Source organism: Lonchura striata, chromosome 6 (genome assembly GCF_050655825.1).
Source record: "Lonchura striata isolate lonStrDom1 chromosome 6, ASM5065582v1, whole genome shotgun sequence".
In the NCBI taxonomy this organism is placed as follows: domain Eukaryota; kingdom Metazoa; phylum Chordata; class Aves; order Passeriformes; family Estrildidae; genus Lonchura; species Lonchura striata.
In genome coordinates, this window is record NC_140708.1 from 14,741,852 (window position 1) to 14,762,426 (window position 20,575).

General features: G+C 42.2%; 2 protein-coding genes and 1 non-coding gene across 5 annotated transcripts in view; 1 reads left to right on the plus strand and 2 right to left on the minus strand.

Moving 5' to 3' along the window:
• Positions 1-803: 803 nt before the first annotated feature.
• Positions 804-18,279, minus strand: LOC110473552 (mitochondrial import inner membrane translocase subunit Tim23). Its single transcript, XM_021536161.3, has 7 exons — positions 18,138-18,279; positions 17,687-17,745; positions 14,798-14,891; positions 14,484-14,568; positions 12,215-12,273; positions 9,610-9,720; positions 804-1,403 (listed from the first exon to the last, which is right to left on the minus strand). Exons 1-7 carry the CDS (start codon positions 18,232-18,234, stop codon positions 1,288-1,290), a joined length of 621 nt encoding a protein of 206 aa, XP_021391836.1. The 5' UTR covers positions 18,235-18,279; the 3' UTR covers positions 804-1,287.
• On the minus strand, positions 12,776-12,978 carry LOC116183818 (small nucleolar RNA SNORA74). Its single transcript, XR_004148515.1, has one exon. It is a non-coding gene; the product is annotated as a small nucleolar RNA SNORA74 (small nucleolar RNA).
• A 149-nt stretch (positions 18,280-18,428) lies between the features above and the next one.
• Positions 18,429-20,575, plus strand: part of PARG (poly(ADP-ribose) glycohydrolase) — a 59,243-nt gene continuing 57,096 nt past the window's right edge. The window contains exon 1 of one of the 3 annotated variants that reach the window (XM_085583274.1): positions 18,429-18,696. In XM_085583274.1, coding sequence (XP_085439400.1) covers positions 18,561-18,696 — 136 coding nt within the window. In that variant the 5' untranslated portion in view covers positions 18,429-18,560. Of the gene's footprint in view, positions 18,697-18,909; positions 19,244-20,575 lie in introns of those variants that run through there. The other 2 variants (XM_021536153.4, XM_085583275.1) reach the window with 2 other exon arrangements.

A 20,575-nucleotide genomic window follows, 5' to 3' on the forward strand; every position in this document is an offset into this window, starting at 1 on the left:
GCTTCCTAGCAAAGTGGTATTCCTTCTTGGCTGAAGGTAAGAGCTACTACCTTTCCTTTACTACTTTTGTTGTTTTTATTTTGGTGTATGTAATGTAATTATTAAGAGCTCTTTCAGTAGCAAAAACTCAAATGTAAACTTGGTTTGCATTATGTTGTCTGCTGACTGCTAAGTTTCCTGTTTTTCCCTTTTTCTGCCTTCCCTGTTTTCAGGCCTCTTCAATAATTAATCTATTTAATTATTTAAGTATGGAAGAAGTGAGTTGTTACACAATAACTCTAATTACTGAACTAATTCCCAACTTACTGTTTAATTTATCTGCAAATGATACTTGGTACATGGTTTAATTTTAACTCTGGAGAACAAGTAGGTTCATCACAGTCTTTGTTCTGCCAATAACCTACATATGGTACTTCAGGCAAAAAGTTTCTTGCTAATTAGAAGTCCTATAACAGGTAATGAGTGCAGTCTTTATACTGTTTGGTTTCTAATTGTTGGCTAAGTGAGTTCTGGGTTATCAGAGCACCCAAATATTTTGATAATCCACTGGCAGCTGTTCTGCAACAGCAACAGTATTTCATCCATAAGCAACCAATTTGTTAGAGCAAATAAGGGAGCAAAGTCAGGCCCTGGTATGCCTTACCATAGCCACCCATCAGCAGATGTCCAGCCTGCTTGTCCACTTCCCCTCACCCACCAACTCCCCCAGGATTTCATCACACTGTTCCTTTAAAATGAATCCATAAAAAGGTCGCTGGATGCAGAATGCTTTTGTAGCAGGAAGAGCAAAGGATAGAAATGGGTTTGAGTAAGTACCACCCTTTTTATTCTGATGATGTCCCTTTTGCTAGCTTGCCTTGTGCTCTCAGAATAGCAAGCCCTGCCTGTGCCATGGCTACTGGGGCTGTGCTGCCAGGCGAGGCGCTGGGACTGCAGGGAATGCTCCACAGACACAGACCTTAGAGGCACCCAACAAACCTGGCAGCGAGCAGGATCAGCTATGGGGGCCCAGCGTGCCTGGCAGCTCTGGCCAGGGCTGCTTGGGGAACATGGCAGGGAGACTCTGTCTTGGTGGCCACTCTGTTCACTTGCAGGTCCAACAAATATTGCTGCCTCTCCAGCAACTGGCTGGTGGGAAGGGCCAGTCCAGCTACACGGTGTCAAGAGGTTCCTCCCAGCACAGCTTCCAGCAGTTTCACACTAATTGTAAATAAAATAGCAAGGGGCACCAGATAGATCTCACAACTGATTTGATTGGTGACTAAGCAAGCGTGTCCTCTGCCCTGCTCACAGGGACTGCCGGGCTAGGGAGCCCTTCATGTGCTCCCAGTTGTTGTACAGGGCGTAGAGGCCAGTCAGCGTCAGGCCTGCGATCCCACCTCGTGCTATCCCACGCACTCCACCTGCAAAAAACAGAACAGATTGCAGCTCGTTAGTGCTACTGTCAGGAAATGGTCAGTGAACAGCAGCTTCCAAGAAGCTCTTTAACTCCAGAGACCTCTCAATGAACAGTCCTTTCTTGAGTATCTCTCTGGTAAGAGTGCCTGTGCTTTTTCTACCTTCTTCTCAAACCTGTTGCCAGGCTCATGGTCACTCATTCCTGATCCTGACACTAATTCTGCTGGAATGACTTCCTCTCAAACTGTGTTAGCACTACTGCTTCAGGGAACCACTACAGAGTACTGGAAGCCAAGATGGCTTTTCCCAAGTCCTACTTAATCTATTCTATCTGTCCTTATTACATTTGTTTTTACAGATAGACATGCTCTCCTCCCATTACAAAATCTCCTCCAGGTTTTCAATCACGATAATTAGCTCTGGGCAGGACAGAAATAAGTGAACAGAACAGCAGCTGATATGGACATGACACTGGGTTTCAGAGATTCATTAGGGCTAGCATGCAAAACCTATCACTGCTTCTGTGTCTTTGGAATTTTAAAATATTTTGACTAAAAAATAGGAAGTAGATGAAAGGAATTAACTGACAGGTATTTACTATGGTGTACAGTGAACAGCTTTCTTTATTCTTTTATTAATAATCAGAATTATCACCTTGAAATAGTAAAAATTGAGTCACACAGGTGATTAAAGTGTTAAGGTGCTGGTGAGAAATTAGTGTAAGGCAGAAATATAGGGCAAGTTTGGCTACTGCCTGCAGGTAGTGCACCTGGCTGGAGCTGGGAGTCAGGTGACATCCTGTATTCACTCCAGCCATGTGAGGAATGGGGTGTACAGGGGCACAAGTAGAGACTTCTGTTGCTTTTACTAAACACCAGAACACTTCTGTGCCTCAGCAGAGCTCCCAGAATGCACTATAAATGCACAGAACACCTGGGAGTATGACCCTCAGTGCTAGGAAAGCTTCAGTGAGTTTGATTCTGCAATGTTTATCATTGCAGCTGAACCAAGCTAGATAATGTGTACAGTGTATAGAACAAGGCCAGTTTTGCTGACAGCAAGATAAAAAACCCCTGCCTGCTTTATTAGAGAAACTGGCAGTGCAGTTCGGGTTCCTCAAACCTGAAAACAAATGTACCTCAGTAATCAGAGAGATTGTGTTTGGTTTGTTTTTATCTTGCCATTATGGGGCATAAAGATGTCTCACAGAATTGCCCTTGGGCTTTTAGTAAGGCAACACGCTGTCGGCATCAGCTAGATTGACACTGTGTTACCTGTGCTGCAAGGTTGAATGGTTTCACCGGAGTTGTTAAACCTCCCTGCACTGCCCAGGCAAGCAATGAAACCAAGAAGCTGCAGAAGTGGGACTTGGTGTTAGAAGCCATGTCTAGCCATAGTTTCTAGAAACTTCATTGCCAGACCAGCTGTCACAATTTGAGAGGTTTTTTATGGTATAAGGCTGAGTTCACTGCTATAATGTTGAGAATTCAACAGCTCTAAGAAAAGCCCTTCTGAATATGATCTATGTGCCTAAATCAGCATTTAGGAAAACAAATGTAGATATTCCTGTTTGTTAATTGATCCTGAATTTGTTGCACAAAAAGCTTTTCATAAGAAGGGCTTGCAGCTGGGTACACAAAACTAACCATGTGCAAGCAGTGTCTGGCAAAAAGCCACAGGTGAAATTTAAAGGACACTTTGTACAAAACAAGTATTTGAGATGATCTGTAGAAATACTGACTCCTCAGTGCTGCTGGGGTAAATGAATACAACATTAAAGCCCAATTTTCTGCTGGACATATCAGGATTCAAGAGATGACAGCAGGAACTCCCAAAAGGGGCTCGTGCCCATCAGGTGTAGAAGGAAAGTGGAACATCCCCACAGAATGAGATGCACTACACGACTATCCCTATATGCTCTTTCCTTACCCTCCGGGTTCAATTATTCTCCTTTCCCCTTAAAATCCTACTCTTCCTATGCAAGAACAGGTAGTTGAAGGATGATCAAGCCTGGCTCCGGATTCCGTGAAGTCAGGGCTGTACAAGAAAGTGTCACCTTAAACTTGGGTCTGAGCTGTTTTCTAGCATCCACGTATCAGGACTTTAGATGTGCTGCTCCTACCACAGCAAATATTGGTGTTGTCATGTGCTAAGCCAGCCAGGTAAGGATGGCAGCTCTGAACACACTGGCAAAAGTCAACCACAGGGCCTAAAGCCATCTGTAGACCTGCAGACAACTTAGGGATATTGCTGGAGATGTTTCACAAACAGCATACTAAACTTGTGCAGTTGGTATAGGCATGACGGAGAGAAAATACCCAAGAAAACATGCAAGAAGTGTTCCTTTACTACTTTTTCTATACTATGCTTCTGCTACAAAATGTTGGGGGGTTTTTGGCTTTCTTTTTCATAGCAGTTGCTCCTGATTTCTGAACTACCCACAGTAATTACAAATTAAAAAGGGAAAGAAAACTTTCCCTAACTGGTCAGATTTGTGTTTGAGTAAATATGTCTAAGTCTGTGGCAGACTTCAAACAATAGTGCACTTTGGAATGCAGCCCCCATTGCTGGGCAGAAAATCTTAAGGCCTCTGAGAAAATTAACTTGCTAACAAATATAAACTCTCCACTCCCATCCCAGCTGTGTTTGCATGATAGAACATGTTCCCACCCCTCCTCTGCAATCACTCTGTGCAAGCCTTTGATACCAAGTCTGCCCTGACAAGCCCTGCTGAAATATGGCCATAAGCCCCTAATCTTGCATGTCCCAGTAAGATAAAGGTTCCAGCTGACAGACACTTCTAGAAGCAGGTATTTTGAGATCAGGCACTTTGCACAAGAGCTGAGAACTGCTGTGGGTTTCCAAAGACACATCTGACACTCTCTAAATGGGAAATTAGCTCTGGCTTCTGCTGCTGCACCCTTTCACCAAGTATTGTCCCTGCTCTATGTATTTCAGTAGGTTCCAGCTTACACTGTGCCATGGAACAGCTCAACATTCCAGTGCACTGTGCCGTGGCACAGCATTCCAACAGCACAGCTCTGCATTTCAGCACAGCAGGAGCCACTCCTAGCACTGAGCTGCTCCTGTCCAGTAGGTAAAACCATGAGGGCAAAATCTTCCATTTAGAACCTTACTGTCTCTATTTTCAGAATGTTACTTCAATGTTCTGGGATAGTTCCTAGAATGTTTAAAGCGAGAACCATCCAATAGCAAGCATTACAAATACCTTCACCAAAACCTCAGACCTAGTTACGCTGAACAAAAGAAGAATAATCTTTAAATTGTGATTAGTTTTCTGTCTTCCATCTTTCTTGAATACTCTGAATGAAAACGGCTTCTCTTCCAGCTGGGCCTTCAGGAACAAAAATATTTTTAAATTATTTAAAGAGCTCAACTCAAGTGTACAAGGCAATCTCAGTTTTGCTCCAAATGCAAGCTCAGTAACCAGACCATCTGAACCATCAAGCAGTCATTTGTTTGAACATCTGTGGGTGGCCTGATGTCATTAAAAAGTATCAGGAGTTTCCTCCTGCTGCTCCATGGGGTTCATTTAATGAAATCTTGTAAATAGTGGAAAAAGTCTGTGGATACAGAAATTACTGAGGAAACTGATAAACTTCTATTTGGAAGCAAGATATATTTCAGAAAAGCAACTTCCATTTTCATATTGCTGCAGCTAAGGCAGTATTGTGCTTAGAATACAGAAACAACAAAGCTTATTACAAGTTCATTTCCTGTAGTTACTGTGGTATGAAGGCTAATCTAGGAGACTAACAGTAAGAATCTACAATTTAATTTAATGGTTTGGAAATACTAGAGCTGTTGAAGTTACTTTGCAAACATGATTAAAATTTGCTGTATTCTCAACTGAGTGAAAGAATCAGCACCTGACTGACAGGAGACTACTTCAGCTACTGTAAATGGCACCTGCAAAATCTGCAAATCCCTGCAGCCCTGAGTCTGCTGCTCCTGACTAGCAGAGCTGGGCAGCATTACTCTCAGTGGCCACACATACTCCTAAACATCAGTCCCCAATAATTAAGAAAGCCTCAACAAGCTGTTATCTGTAGTGCTGCTTGTACATTGTCCTAATCTCTTCCTTATTTCAGATTAAAAAAAAAAAATCCTTTCTCCAAACATCATTTGATTGATAATTCTATAGACTTGTTAAGTTAAAAGGGATTCTTAGATTTCCAAAATGCCTCACAGCCCTTAAGTGGTGACAATCAAGTTCTTCACTTTTTTCCAAATACTGCAGAAAAGTAAGATATCCCAGGCCTGTACCTAGAGCAGTCCCCAAAAAGCTCTTCTTTCCCCCTCTCCAGCCAAGAGAAATGAGAAAACAGCCCTGTCTGGCCCAAAGAAAAACATGGGTTGGGCTCAGAGAACAGGCTTTAATAGCTCAAGAAGCTGTCAGCTAACACAGCTGCCCTTAGCTACCCACTGGATGTCACAAAACTGATCTTTAGCTCCCGCCAGATTTTACTGCTGGCAACAAAACATTCAGCCCTTCCTACTTCATAATGTATTGATTTTTCAGGGTTGTGTTGTGAGGTCTTAAAATGACAACGACTAACTTCAGGTAGTGCTAGCATGTGATTCCTGTCTTTTCAGACACACCATTTTCTCTACCAAATTATATAACATCTATTGTTGCAAAGCATGAGATGCTGTACCTAGGATCAGGTTCTTACTGCACAAAAGTAAACAAAGGAATTTAGTTTGTCCTGAGAATTAGTTTACTTTTGTTGCTGTTACCCCTAACCTCAAGAGAGGAAAAAAAATTATCCAAGAGAAAGAACATCTACAACCTGTGTAACCCTCAGATAAAAGGCAAAGGTTGGTTAACCTTTTTGCTTACTGAAGTCTGTCAGGAATTTCAGTGAGAAATAATTGCTGTCACACTGGGTCAGACCAAAGTCCCACCTAGTTCATCTCTTCCTGAGTGATCAATCCTGCATGCCTGGGGAGGAGTGTGGGAGCCTCAGCCAGCTGTACCTTTGTGACAACTGGATCCATGCATTTTCATGGTGGGAGGGTGTAACAGTGACATAGTGCACAGTGACAATCATTTTTGTTCAGTAGTTTGTTACTTTCATGACTACTACAATGACAAGAAAGCCAAATAAAGATGGTCAGTTTAGAAAAGAGGTTGAAAGCACATGCAAGGAGGCTACACATTTGTTTTAAAGATATGTTTGTCCTTTGTAACATTTATCAGAAAAAATATAGCATAACAGATACTAATTTCTGCCTTTGCCTAAAATTGAAGAATAAAGGATATCAGACCCCCTTTTAGCAAAACTGTAATTTATTGAGTTGCTTTAACATTTCTATTGTATATGCCACTGGCAGAGGAACCCAAAGGGTTTTCTTCTGTTACCCAAATTCAGTGTTCTGGGTAGAAGTTTAGTGGTGAGCTCAAAAAATTGCTCCCATTAAGTTGTAAGACTGGTGTAACAAATTAATATGCTATTGCTGCATTTGGGCTAAAATCTAGTGAGTAATTGTGGCATTAAATTTAAACAAATGTGAAAGCTGGAGATCACTTTGGTCAGCAGAAGTTGTTTACTCCTAAGTTTTCCATCCCTGTTCAATAGGTGTCTTTTGACCAAAGCCATGCAGTACTGCTGAGATGGAGCCCAGCTGTCACCTACTTTTAATGGGGACTGAACTGCTTCAGTCAATTCAACTGGAGTTTCAATGACTGATGCCACTGCCAGTGAACGCAGGGAGGGGGATGAATTGCCACTGTCCTCACTTGCAGAGCTTTCCATCCTCTCTTACCTTCTCCTACACAAGCTGTGTCAAGTAGCTTTACACAAAACTGCTCACAGTCAATGGCTTTAGAATGTGCAGGTTCTGTTTGCTGCCATTTTGGTAATGATTAACACTTCTACAAGGACAAATTGTGAAAACTGGGACTGGTTTGGGGCAACTAATCTCAGCCTTCACAAAGTCTTCCCAACCATTTTTTTTTTTTTCCCCTGTCCACTCATCAGATGCTTAATCACTGGTTTCAGAAATTCAGTCTAGGTTTTGCAGTGTACACAGGAGTGTTTTTCAGTGCAGAACAGATTCTGATGTGATTCCTCCATCAGTGCTGTGGTTAAGCATGAAGTTATAATAAAAGCCCTGCCACACAATATCCCATTTCTTAAGTATGTTCCTGATCTCTTTACAAAGCAGGAATGATGGAAGTGGGAAATCTGAATGTTTGAATAACACTGCCTGCAACTCTGTATCCACCCCTTGTGGATTACAGAGCAGTCTTAATTTGCAATGGTATGTTTGTGTGAGCTTCCAGCTGACATTAAAATATGGAGTTATAACTCAGTGTCCTTGACAGCTTTTACACTTTCCTTTTCTTAATGACAATGTGTCATGGCATTCCATGTAGCACAGGTAATTATTACAGTCTTGATGTGTCAGATGTGTGCTGATTTTGCATGGTTTAAATATAAGGTAAATATTTACACTGATGTAAATAAGTGTTTTATTTACATAATTTTTTTATTTATGGAAAATAAATAAAAAAATTAGGTAAATTTTAAGGTAAATATATAAGGTAAATTTATACACTGATACAATGCAAAGGCAGAACTTGTAAGTTTTACCATACAGAATAAGAAACGGTGCTGTGGCATAAGGTGACAGGAGAGGCAGCAGTTTCTCAGCACTATGGGTCATATGCACAACACACACTTTAAATACAATATTGTAATAAACAGAGATTTACTGACTTAATTTGCCTTTATCAGGACTGCCATTAGCTCTGTAAATCTTGTGTTACAAAACAAATGTCCCACTGTGCTCTGGTAATAAAAACCTTAGTAGTGTCAGATGACTCTGCATGTGACTGGGAGTAGTTATCCATGGTTGCACTGTGCCAAAAAAATATTACACATAATGCCAGCTCTATATTTCTGGAAGGTAAGGGGGATCCTTCTGCTGAAGTATTAGATGACAATTCTCCTTATTAATAAACTCCTACAGAAAATATTTGGCTTCTATATGCTATCCTTTCCAGCTGTTCTTGGTAACCTGTCATATCACTCATGAAAAATCCCAAGGAAGAAATGGATTACAGGAGAGCTATGTGCCCTTGCAAAGTTAAGAGTCTCATATTAATGAAGGCTGCTCCAGCCAATTATTTGTGGCTTCAGGTAGTCTAAGCCATCAGGAAAAGAGTTACTCAAACTGTTTTGCCCCCACAAAAAGCAGGCCTTCAGGAACACTGTTAAGACACTGAGGCTCAGATATGCAAAAGTACATAGGTTAATCCTTGCATTATCTCCTCCATAAAATGCAGGTGAGTCATGCAGCCAAACATTTACTGAGTAACTTAAACATAAAACTTTTTTCCATGTCAATCTCTGGTACCCAGCAATCCTCTAAAAAAGATACCTCCAACTGTTAAGCTTGGAACATGTGTTGACAGCCATTTTGCTGATGAAAATCAGACCCTCTCCTGCAAGCAATTCAGTTTGCACCAGCATTCTAACCTTAAATCTATGCTGTTTTCAAATAACCTTTTTTGTTGGTTTTGACCACTACTCAAAGACTAGAATCCTACCCCAAGACAACAGTTTCATGAAAACCTAACTAATATTTTCATAAATACATCAATTTCTCTGTGTGTAGGGTATTTTCAGCTCCAGGTACCACTATCATGTGAATTACTGTCACATGGAACACTTGTATTAAGTTTCATTTTCATGCAATCAAGCTCTGTGTTCTGTGTTTTCCTTCCCTGTCCCTATTCACTTTGGAAGGTAGTTCCCATTTGCCTGCATCCATTCATGGATTTCAAAAACAATAGATTTATTCCTGCTATTGCTGAAAACATGACTAGGAATGAGGTGAGTATGTATTTTACACAACCTCAACATGTGTCTGAGGAAATAAATGACTGTTTCTTCAGTATATATGTACACCAGTCATAATTTGGTTCTCATGGTTACTATTAGTCCTGTACAATTGCAAAGAACCAAATTTAATTCAGCTGGATTGTTTTTTTTGTGCAAGTTTTCCTTAGGTAGCTTTAGCTGGGTGAAAAGCATTGTGGGTTAGGGGACATTGAGCTAAGAGCCATTTTTACACTGTCAATTTTGGGAGCAGGACAGTATTTAGTAAAAGTAATGAGAATCTTAATAACTAGGATAAGCACATAAGAGGGAAAAGGAGAAATATATTTTGCTACTCTACCAGTGCTTTTGTATAGCATTCCTGTCAAGGTTCCAGCAGCTATGGTGTTCAGATCATCTTCTGCACCTCGTGTTTTTTCAATGATGACTCCAAATGCACTGTAAAGTAGAGCTGGGGGGGGGGAAAAAAATTAAATAACTTTACATGATCTGAGGCCCAAAGCTTAGAATCCAGGCTTGGTGTAGCTATTTAGATTATGCTTCTGAAGAACAGATTTTCTGCTTTCCCTTTGAAGGGAATCCTCTGCAAAATCCCATCTTTGGTGTTTCTTTTCCAAATCTCCTCCCATATAGCTATTTCTTCTTTCTCGAGCTATAGTTTGGTTATAAAGTAGCATTCTTCATGACAATACGTGTTATAAAGCACTGACTGAAGTTTAAGCCTATTTTGCTAGTTTGAATTTGTTTGAAAATTCAGTGTTTACATTTGTACTGGCAGTTTCATACAGTCCTCTGTGGATGACATGAAACTAAACCCAGCATTTTCTAGGTTGAGAAAATTGCTGCCCACGTGTGACAGTGATGAAATGTGAGTTAAGTTCAGCATTCAGATCAGGCTACCAAGAGCTGGAGAACAATGGGCTATGTTTCTTTGAAAAATTACTACTAGAATGCTTAGGATTTGACATTTATAGCTGTTTCACCTCTGCTTGTGCATGAAATCTTTATGCCCAGAGGGGCTTTTGCTTTGGGATAACTATAGGGACTGTCCTGGAAAGGACTAGAAAGAGAAATGCATGGGCTTTTTTGATGAAAGGAAAAGCCCCCCCACCCTATCCTCATGCCTCATGATATGCTCATATTTCATGTTGGCAAAGAACAGTGGAGTATGTCATCATTTTGAAACTATAAAGACAATGCCATTTAATTAATTCCTTGCCCTCCAAGAATTTTAAATATTTCCTTCCAGTAAATCCTTCATAAGCAACCATAATAATGTCAATGAGTTAACAGCAGCATTGCTCCCCATTCAGCACAGGCAAGGGTATTTCAGTTTGCCTTAGCAGCAAGTAGATTAACAATAAGGGAAGGAAAAGCTGAATTCAACACAGTTTTTTAAAACAGTTCCACACAGATGTTGCCTCTCTGTTCAGGAACAAAATGAGAAAAATTGTCAGTAGTGACAAAAAGAATCTCTGAGATACAGAAAGGCTGCACAGGTGAAGTAAGATGCAAAAATAATTCAGTTCCTTGAAAAGAATTTCTCTGGTAGCTAGGACAAGACAGAGGTCTACTAGAATCCTGAATATAAAGTTCTGCTTAACCCTGTGATTTTGGAGGCCATATTTTGTAAGAAAAATGACAATTTGTTGCTGGAATGCACAAACATTTTCTTGAGTAATCTTTCTTCAAACACAGCTGAAAAAACCTGTTAATGTGTCACTTAAACTGAAACCTTGAACTGCAGTGTGCCTGCATCTCAGTTTTCAGACATGTTTTTGTTAGACTTGGAACAAAAAAAAAAAAAAGGCCCAATAAAATTCAGCAGGCAACATGCATTTCTTATAGAAAAAGTGCCTTTCTTGCTGCAGTTCAGAATCCTCCCTCTAACTGTGACCTCTATACAATGCCTCAAATGCTACTGCCTAAATTAAATCTGCTCTTCAAAAATAAGACTGAAATAAATGTCATGCATGCAACTTAGCCTATACTTTGATGCATTTCTCAAAAGTCAAAAAGATGTAGACTGGGTTAAAACATAATGTAGTCTCTGATTTAAATATTGCTAACTTCAACTACAACTTTGTAGGACAACAAGTTCCATCATTATTTTTCTTCAAAATAATTAAATCAATTTTGGATTTCTCCTTTTAAAGTTACTGCATCAGTTTTCATTTTTTAAGATTATGGAAGACTGGGGAAGGTAAAAAAAAAAATTGTAATTTCTAGGGCATTAGTTGCTTCACTGACTTTTATGAAATAATCTTAGTTTTTCTGAGGCAATTTATGTGATTTTATTTTACAGCCCCCTCCCACCCAAATCTGAGTTTATAGAAGTTTTTTTCTCATACATCAGGCTATTGGTCATTTTCTTCTCTCTTTTTTTCTAACTCACATTAGTTATAAACAACATTTAGGTTTAGAGTCAGTGGTATCATGTGTGATTTTTCTTGCTAATGTACCATCATTTAAAGAATGAATCTTTGTACTGACTACTACATTTCTTCTTCACATAAACATTAGACAGTTGATCACATGAGACCACAGTCTCAGTGTAGGTTATTAAAGTTATTTCAGAACTATTAAATTATATTTTTTGCCTTAAGTTTTAATTTAATTGGAATTAATTAACAAGTAAACATTATCTGTAATTTCTAGTTATTTCTGATATAGCTAGAGTTTGTTTGTAACATAGTAAAAAATTTGGCTTTTACTCAAAGGCTTTTGGCTCCTTATGTTGCAAATCCTATTTTAGCCTTTAATTTCCATTTTCATGTCTACTGAAATACCCTCAAGCCCTCAAAGGAAAAAAAAATTGCTCTTTTTCCTGATGGATTTAATAATGAAAATTTAGAGAACACTCTCATTCAGATAATACACAAATACATTTTCTTAACAATTACATCTGTAAGTTTCTTTCCCTGTGAAGGAATGACTTTATTTACCCAGTGATCCCAGAGTGTTTGCCCATAACGCTCCTTGCCGTGTCACCATATTTAGAATTCTGTAAAGGAATTAAAGAGATATGAAAACCTTTAGCACTCTGTGTTTACATCAGGGCAGTGTTTATGACAGTAGGGCTTGTGTGTTTACACTATATATGTGGTTAACAAAACTGCAATGATGAACTAAAAGCTTTTGAAAGCAAATATTCAGTCCTATCAAGACTTAAGAAAATCTTTTTCTCTTTTCAAGGCAAACTTGACCCTCTCCAAGATTCAAATCTCTTCCCTTCAAATGACTTTCTAACCGAGTTGTCCTTCCTTACATGGCGACTACACACAGCTCCAGGAATAACTGACACACTTATGCAGACTTAGCTGGGTAAAAATCTCCAAGAAAAATCCAGTGCTCCTCTGCAAGACCATGTATCAGGGAGTGTAGGGATGCCTGAGCAAATGGTGTGGGCAAAAAAGCAAGTCTGGACTGCAGTAAGTCAGGAAGGGAAGAGACAGTCCCTTACAATCCCACCTGCCCACCCAGCACAAGGCCAAGAGGTGTGTCTGTGTGTAGGCTTCCAGACTAGCACCAAAGAGGAAAAGAGAATCTTTAGTGCACTCTCAGGGAAGCACAATGCCACTTCTTGCTGGTACCAGCTGTCCCCAGAACGGTGACAACAGCAGCCAGAAGAAATGACCGATCTTTATCTCCCAGCAGTGTAACACTATCACAGGCATGGTATTGCTCTGGACAGCTGACTACCACTGGATCTTAGTTCAGCATTTAATGTCTGACACTTTCATTGCTTTATGTTCCATCTGCTTTAATTTTCTGTTGTTTTTTCTTTTATTGTAATTTTCATTAGGACACAGGTCTTACTGAATATGGTTAGACAATGAACTAAACAGTAATTGAACATTTCATTTTGAAACAAGAGGAAAAAAAAATCTAAGAAGCTAGGATATTGACATCCTCTCCTTAATTACAACCCCCACCTTTTAACCTTATATTTATTCTGAATTGATAAGAGAATCAGTAATTCTAACAACCATGGCATACTGTGAGGTATGTGATGACAGGTGAGTAACATCAAAATTAAAATTCATTAAGAAATAAATCTGTGTACATTAAGGATAAATTTGGACAAAATCTAGCTAAGAAAGTCTGTTCTCTGCACCTGATGGGGGAAAAACAGATCTTAATGCACTGTTGGAAGGTGATGACCTTTAGCAGACCTTTGCCTTGGAGAGCTAGGATAGGAGCAGCATGTGCACTGACTGCCACCTCCTGGGCTTGACCTGCCAAGGTTTGCGCTTTACATCACAGCTTTCTCCATCTCTGCTCATTCCAAACCCTAAAATACAATTCTCTTCATCTAGAGCATAATGAAATACTCATAATTATAGTGGTGAATATTTTGATAAAGAAGGGGATGAATATAGAAACAATTTATAAAGGAGCAATTCCAATATAAACTGTACCAGGAAATATTAAATTACTCTTCTAAAATTCCCTTGTTCCAAAGTATTCCGGGAGTGAAAATTTCCTATGCTTTCCCCCAGTTATTCTGTTCCTCTGGTCCCCAATGTCTCTTTCACTTAGGTTTCCCTACAACTATGTCTAAGCTGCCATTATTTTAAGAAGAGGCATCCTGTTGAAACAAATATTCCTGTCTTTGCTGCGTTCTTTCAAACAATCAGGTAAGGCAAAAACACAGCACTGTCATGGGTGCTCCTGGATGCCATAACCCAGAACAGCTCGCCTCTGCAATGCCTGCTCAGCAGCATGCACCAATGTCATCCCTAATGCAAATCCAGGCAGGCCCAGCTCTGCATTTGAATCTTTTCCTGCTTGGGAAAAGCTTGGGAAAGAAGGGAGACTTGTGCTCAGATAAATTACAGCAAAAAAAAGAGCTGAAAGTACACACTACTGCTTCTGGGAATATTTCTACATGTAAAAATTGCTTTGACTATGAAGTAGATTTTTAGTAAACATCAAAGTGGTAATTATTTCTCAAATATTTAAGGTAAGTCACAGGACACACCTGTTTTGTGACTAATTAAAAAAGCAAAAAGGTTGAACTTAACATTACTGTAATTAACAACATGTAATAACTTGGTCAAGACAAAATACTGACTCCCATTTGTCCCCACTAAAGAAAAAAAGAAACCCAAACCATTTATTTTTGCAGTATATTCAGATCTAACCTTGTATAAAGTGGAAGAAATAACTCCTTCACTAAGAAGTACAATTTTTTTTAGATGGAACACTTACTGTACATTTCTAGGTTTTGACCATGCCATATTCTGTGTTTCCTTCAAGCCAAGTCTCAAACCATTCAGTGCACCAAATGCAGCCCCTAGTTGGAATAATATCAGTTATTACTTTTTAAGAAGAAAAAGAATAAACAATACTAGCAGCAAATACTGAGAACAGAATTCAGTGTATAAACTAAAATCAAGTATCTCTTTACTTAAGACTAGAACAGACAATGTCTTGCAGAACAAGACATTTACAATCTCATCCATCACTGTAGTGCATAGGTGTTACCTGGACAGCTGGGAAAAGTGAAAATCACAACCACCTACCTGTCATACAACATCCTCCAATGGTAAAAAAGGCCAGCTCAAATCTGCCTCGAGTTTTGTTGGCTCCTGTGGGCAAGATAAACTCATCTGTATCCTGGGGGAAAACAAAAACAAATGCTTTTGTATTTTCCAAGTCTAGTTCAAAATGTAAGCAATATTAATTTTTTCTTTAATCCATGCAATAAACTCTAAACATAGATATATATTTTTGGAAAATCCTTGCCTACAGTAGCACAGAGATGGAATATACTGTATTAAGCATGAAAAAGGACTGTAAAAAGTTCCATTTATGGAATGCTTCTTCTCCCCCTCGCTGTGCTAACTTTTTATAAATTACAGCAGTCAGCCAAGGAACTCATACTGTGTGGGTTGTTGGTTGTTTTTGTTTTTAATGACTATTTGCTCAATTACTAATTACATCTTGCAGCAGGCAACACAAGCCTTCTAAAAACATTCCTGTTGTCTGATTACACAGCACTGTTTCCTCACTGAGCAACCCAGTCTGATACAATAATGCATTAGTTTCCCACTACTCTGATACCTCTTTTCATAAAAGGCAGTTTTTGTTTAGTATTTCCTTGCACTGAAACAAGTGACCTATTTTAAGCATGTGAAAAACACAAGGAATACACTCACAACTAATGATGAAATCTGTGAGCTTGGTTAATTTTTCACTTGTCCATCTTTTTCCCACAGGGATAGGCTTGTGTTCTTGCAAATCAGTGGTCTCAAAAGCTAGAGAAACTGGCATATGTGTAGAGGTAAGGTCTACCAAGGCACTTCTTCAGTAGGAGACACTGAAGATACCTGTTGTTGATAAGGTGCTAAAGCAGCAGAGCTCTTTTAAGCTTCTGTGCTTTCCAGCCACAGTATTATCCACCCCTACCTAACTGATGCATGACTCCAACAGCTGGAGGCCCAAGGAAATACATTCTAAGAAGTTTTACTGGCCCACACTTGACACTGAATGTGAATGGCAATATAGAAAAAATAGTTCCTAAAATTGTGAATACTGCTATCAATAAAATGAACCTACAATATGGTTTCTATCTTCTTTGTAACTAGATAGTTGGACAAATCCAGTGTTCACACAAGTCAGCAGTTTCTAACAGTTTTCACTACTGTCCCCAAAGTCAAGATGAAGCAATCCTTGTCCAGGTAACATCTAAGTTTCTAGAGGCAACTTCAAAAGCCCATCCTCTAAGCTTCTGCCAAAGGCTGACATGCAAATTTGTAACACCCGTTACCTGCTGCAGGCAGAAAACAGCTTGTTCCATGCCTGCATTCACAGACCAACCAAAAATGGGGGCTTAAAGTAATGAGTGTGCCATTTGTTATTATGGGAAGACCTCTTATATTCTGAAATATTACCTGTGTCTTTTTCCTTCAGTATTTGGAGCCCTAGGAAGCTGTGGAGACTGTTTAGTGCAACCCTCATTTCTAAAAGAAGGGTCAGTCAGTGCTGGGCACTCAGAGCCATTCCCATGTCTTGTGATTCTCTAAGGAAGGAGACCTCACAGCTTGTATGAGCAACTTGATCAGGTTAAAGAATGGAATTCCCTTTTATTTCAATGCACTTTGCTATTACTTCAACACGCCAGTGCTAAACATGAAGTGCAGTGAAGTGTTACAACACAGACTGCAGCCTCTAGTGTTACATCAATAGGTATTTTTAGAACTGTTTCATGACACTAATGCCAACACCTCTACATTTAAAGCAAACTTCTCTTTTGTTTCTAAAAGTCTCTTAGTACACACACTTTGTTCCAAAATCCCTGCTGTACCGTTTTTAACACCAACACATTCTCAGATAAACTGCTAACTAAACAAAACCACTTATGAGGGTGGTTTTGGAGAAAGTCTATAAATAATCTCAGATTCTTTCTGACCACTCAACAGCAGCCACAGTACTGAATCCACTTCCACCAGAGACACAGCCATGGTGCTCTATCCTTCTGGGAATGCTACATTGTAATCCAGACTACAACAGCTTCTAGGCCCCAGAACTGCATGCACAGCTTCCACTTACAAGAGAAACAGTGACCCAGGGGACCATGAAAAGAGGCACAGAGGTTAGCAGACACTATGCAACTGTTGACCTTTAAGTGCTAATTCTAGAAAACTGCATGTTCTCAGATACTATAAGCCATATATGGAGAAAAATACTAACTAAATAAAGTAATTGACATGCATCATAATTGGATTAACTGTAACATTTTCAGCTACAGATAATATTTATGAAAATGGAAAACATAAAATATTTTTTTTCCTTATGATGGCCTTGTTTTATATTAACTGATCTTAAGATGTGCATGTGTGACAGCTACATTATTCTACAAAATGGGAAGTTTTACTTCACAATGGTCTCCCTCCAGCTGAGTAATGACATAAGGACAGTGATGTGAAATGTGCAGCTGCTGTGATGGCAAAACCTGTTATCAGGGCTGGAGCTTGGCTGAACACCCCAGTAAACTGATCCAACTCATCACAGTTCAGAAAACTCATCCATGAAAAGAGGGGAGAGATTCTGGCTGGTCTTACTGACTGAAGGGGCTCAGTGGAGGTGTGAGCAGTGCCAGAACTTGTTTGAGGTGGTGTTGGGCTGTCTGCCTTAAGGCAGGGAGGGAGATCTCTTTCCAACAGCAGCAGGCTTGGATTGACACAACAGCCCTACCTACTCTCTGCATCATCAGTGCTCGTTTTCTTCTAGATGTCACAGCACTTCAGGATTTATTAGGGACAATACTGAAAAAATGGTTGCTTTCCACTGTTTTTCAGTTCAAGACTTCAGTGCACAGTGCCCAGCACCGCAGGAGATTTGAGGTGCTCATGTAATCATGCAAACCTTGAAATCGAGTTCAGCACAATAAATACACGCCTCCTTCTCACCTGTACTAGGTACTTGGGGTCCAAGTTTAAATACGGTGACAAAGGGCTCATCCCAGTTACTAAAAGGAAAAAACAGAGAACACTTTAACGCCAACAATTCACATCCCGTAAGGTAGAAAAGGGCAGATTTAGTGCGCGGCAGGAGGGGAAACTGTGCCGTGGGGCTGCGCGGTTCCGAACAGGCGGCCCCGGCGGGAGCTGCCCCGGCAGGAAGCGGAACGGAACGGGCAGAACGCGGCCCCCGTGCCACACGGGGCCCGGCGAGGCCCGGCACCCGCGCCCACCGCCGGGAGGGGCCGGCGCTGGGACCGGCGCTCGGGCCCGGCTTCCCGAGCGGAGCCCCGGGACTCCCGGCACCGCCGCCGCTCTCGCTCCCGGCCACCCGGCCCCGCAGCGGCCGGGCGCGGACGCTGCCCCCTGGGCCGGTCCCGCCGGCTGCCCCCGTACTCACGCGGCACCCCGGCCAGGTCGGCGTGCGAGTAGCCGAGCCCGCCGGCGCCGAAGAGGCCGCCGAGCCCGGTGCCCTTGGAGTTCCCGCCGCCCTCCATGGCGGCCCCGCGCCCGCCGCCCTCGCCGCCGCCAACGGCTGCCGCAAAGCGCCGCCGTAAAGCGCCGCCGAGTGCCGCCCGGCCGCGCTGCTTTGCGGGTCGCCATGGCGACGGGGTGAGGCGCGCCGGCGCCATCTTGCAGCGCTCGCCGGACGCCGCTGGTCCCGGTCCCGCCGGTTCCCGGCCGCGCCGCGCCCCCCGCGCTTGGGAAGAGCCCGGCGTGCGGGACGGAGGATGTGGACGGGCGGAGCCGCTGTCGCAGCGTTGCGCCGTCCCCGGGGGGCGGGTGCCGGCCGGCCCCGGCGGGCAGGGCGGCCCTGCCGAGGATGAGCGCGGGCTGCGGGCGGGAACCGCCGCGGAAGAAAGCCCGGCCCGGCCCCGGCAGCCCCGACGGCGGCGGCCAGGGAGAGCGGCAGGAGGGGCCCGGGGGCTGCAGCTCCGCCACCGCCGTGGGGAATACAGGTTTGTACCGGCCCCGGGGCGGCGGGCGCGGAGCGGGGCTCGGCCCTGCAGCCCCCGCCTCCTCGGGCCGCCTGCTCGCTGTGGGATGCGGGGACGGGCCGGCGGTGCCGGCGGTGCCCGCGGGGCGCTGGACCGGCCCGGGCTGGGAGCGCTGCTCCGCGCCCCCGCCAGCCCCACCGCCCGCGGGCGCTCCTGGGGCTGGGCAGGAGGAGGAGGAGGCGGCGAGCGGGCCGGAGGTCCCGAGTCTCCGTGTCCCTCTGCCGCTCAGGGCATCGCTGCCGCGCTGCTGCTGGCCTCGGCAGCCTGGGACGGCGGGCGCCGCGTGTGCCTGTGCACGGAGCCTTCCCGGAGCTGCCCTTCTTCCTCCTTGGGCTGGAATTGTCTGTAACTTCCCTTCCATGTGCCAGCGTGTTCCCTGTGTCCCAGCCGTCTCCTTCCCCTTGGATTCGGCTTTGCGTGCAGCATCTTTGCACCGGTTTTGTGCCCGATTCTTTGCAAGTTTCCACTCATAATGCAGATCATCGAAGAGATGTGTGAGCCGCTAAAGGTAGCGTGTTCCACAAGAGAGGGGACAAATATTTACTGCGGGAAAAGCTTTCAGCGGGGGTTGTGCCAGGCTGTCACACAGGGAGAGCCAAGAGTAATGACAGGAGCTCACTTAAGCACGTGGCTGCCAGCTTGGAGCCCCATGGGTGGGGTGACTGCTCCTCCTGCCGCCTAACAAAGCTGTGTAGACAAAGTTCCCACGTGGCTTTCTTAGTTTTGTTTTCTATTTGGAGCTAACGCTGTCAAAATAAAATTTTAATGCACCTCTTTCAGGAATAGAAAGGAATGCATGGAAAGGGAAGAAGGCCCCAGATTTGCTGTCATCTGCAGCTTATGAGTTAAATGTCACTAAGCCCTAACTAGGAGGCAGCTTTGAGTAGATGATAGTTTGGAGTTATAGGTGTACACTCCTACAGAGTAAATGAGAATCTTCTGAAAATTTGGGTGTTTTCCTCAAAAGTAGGTTGTAGGGGATGATTTGTTTTATGGAAATGGCGTGGGGAATCTCAAGTAGAAATAAAGATGCCATAAAAAAAAAAGACAGCAAAGTCTGGTTCTGTTGTTTATGCTGAGAATAAGCATGGTTGTCTTTTTGTTGCCTCTTGTTCTCACCACCTTATCTGTAGCAGAAAACCATGCTGGAAGTATGAGAGTGATGTGTGTGATACTGGTTGGAGGGCTTACATGGCTGCTCAGATGTTGAAGTTCAACCTAAAGCTATTTTATTCTGTTCTGGTGCTGCTGCCATCATTTCTATTTATTCTGCTAATGAATAAATATTTCTTCGTCAGCACAAGTTTACACCTCAAGAGGTAGTCAGCTGCCTTTGAAGAGGTTTGTTTGTCCCATGTTTTAACATGTCTCTTCAGATTTTTTTTGTTTGTTTTTGTTTTTTTTTTTTTTTTTGTTTTTTTTTTTCTGGCTGCTTACCTGTAGGCAATTTGGATTCACACTTCAAATGTTAGGAGAAGGGAAAATTTGCTAATCAGAATGACTAGTAGTTTTAAGTTCAGTGAATCTTGGGAAATAATAATATTTGCACTGTTGTTTGTGCCATTACAGAATAACTAAAAAATATTTTAGTATTTTCTGGAGATTATGTCTCATTCTAAAAATTGTGGTATCATCTGATGAGGGTATTTCATAAGCAGCTGTATAAAAGCCTTCAAGGCCTTGAATGTTAGGGAAAGTGTTTATGAAACAATGTCTCTTAAGTAACCAATGGCCTCAGCCATCGTTGTTACAAGTTACACAACTTCCATTTGCAGAACACTCAAAATCAGAAGTGCCAGACATGATTTACTGGTTTTGAAGTTCTGCAAAACTTGCTACA

Coding starts and splice junctions, on each gene's coding strand:
- LOC110473552 (XM_021536161.3), bottom strand. CDS start 18,234: ATGGAGGGCGGCGGGAACTCCAAGGGCACCGGGCTCGGCGGCCTCTTC. Junction 12,274..14,483: donor TCAAAACCTAGAAATGTACA/GTAAGTGTTCCA, acceptor ATTCCTTTACAG/AATTCTAAATATGGTGACAC. Junction 9,721..12,214: donor AAACACTCTGGGATCACTGG/GTAAATAAAGTC, acceptor CCCCCCCCCCAG/CTCTACTTTACAGTGCATTT.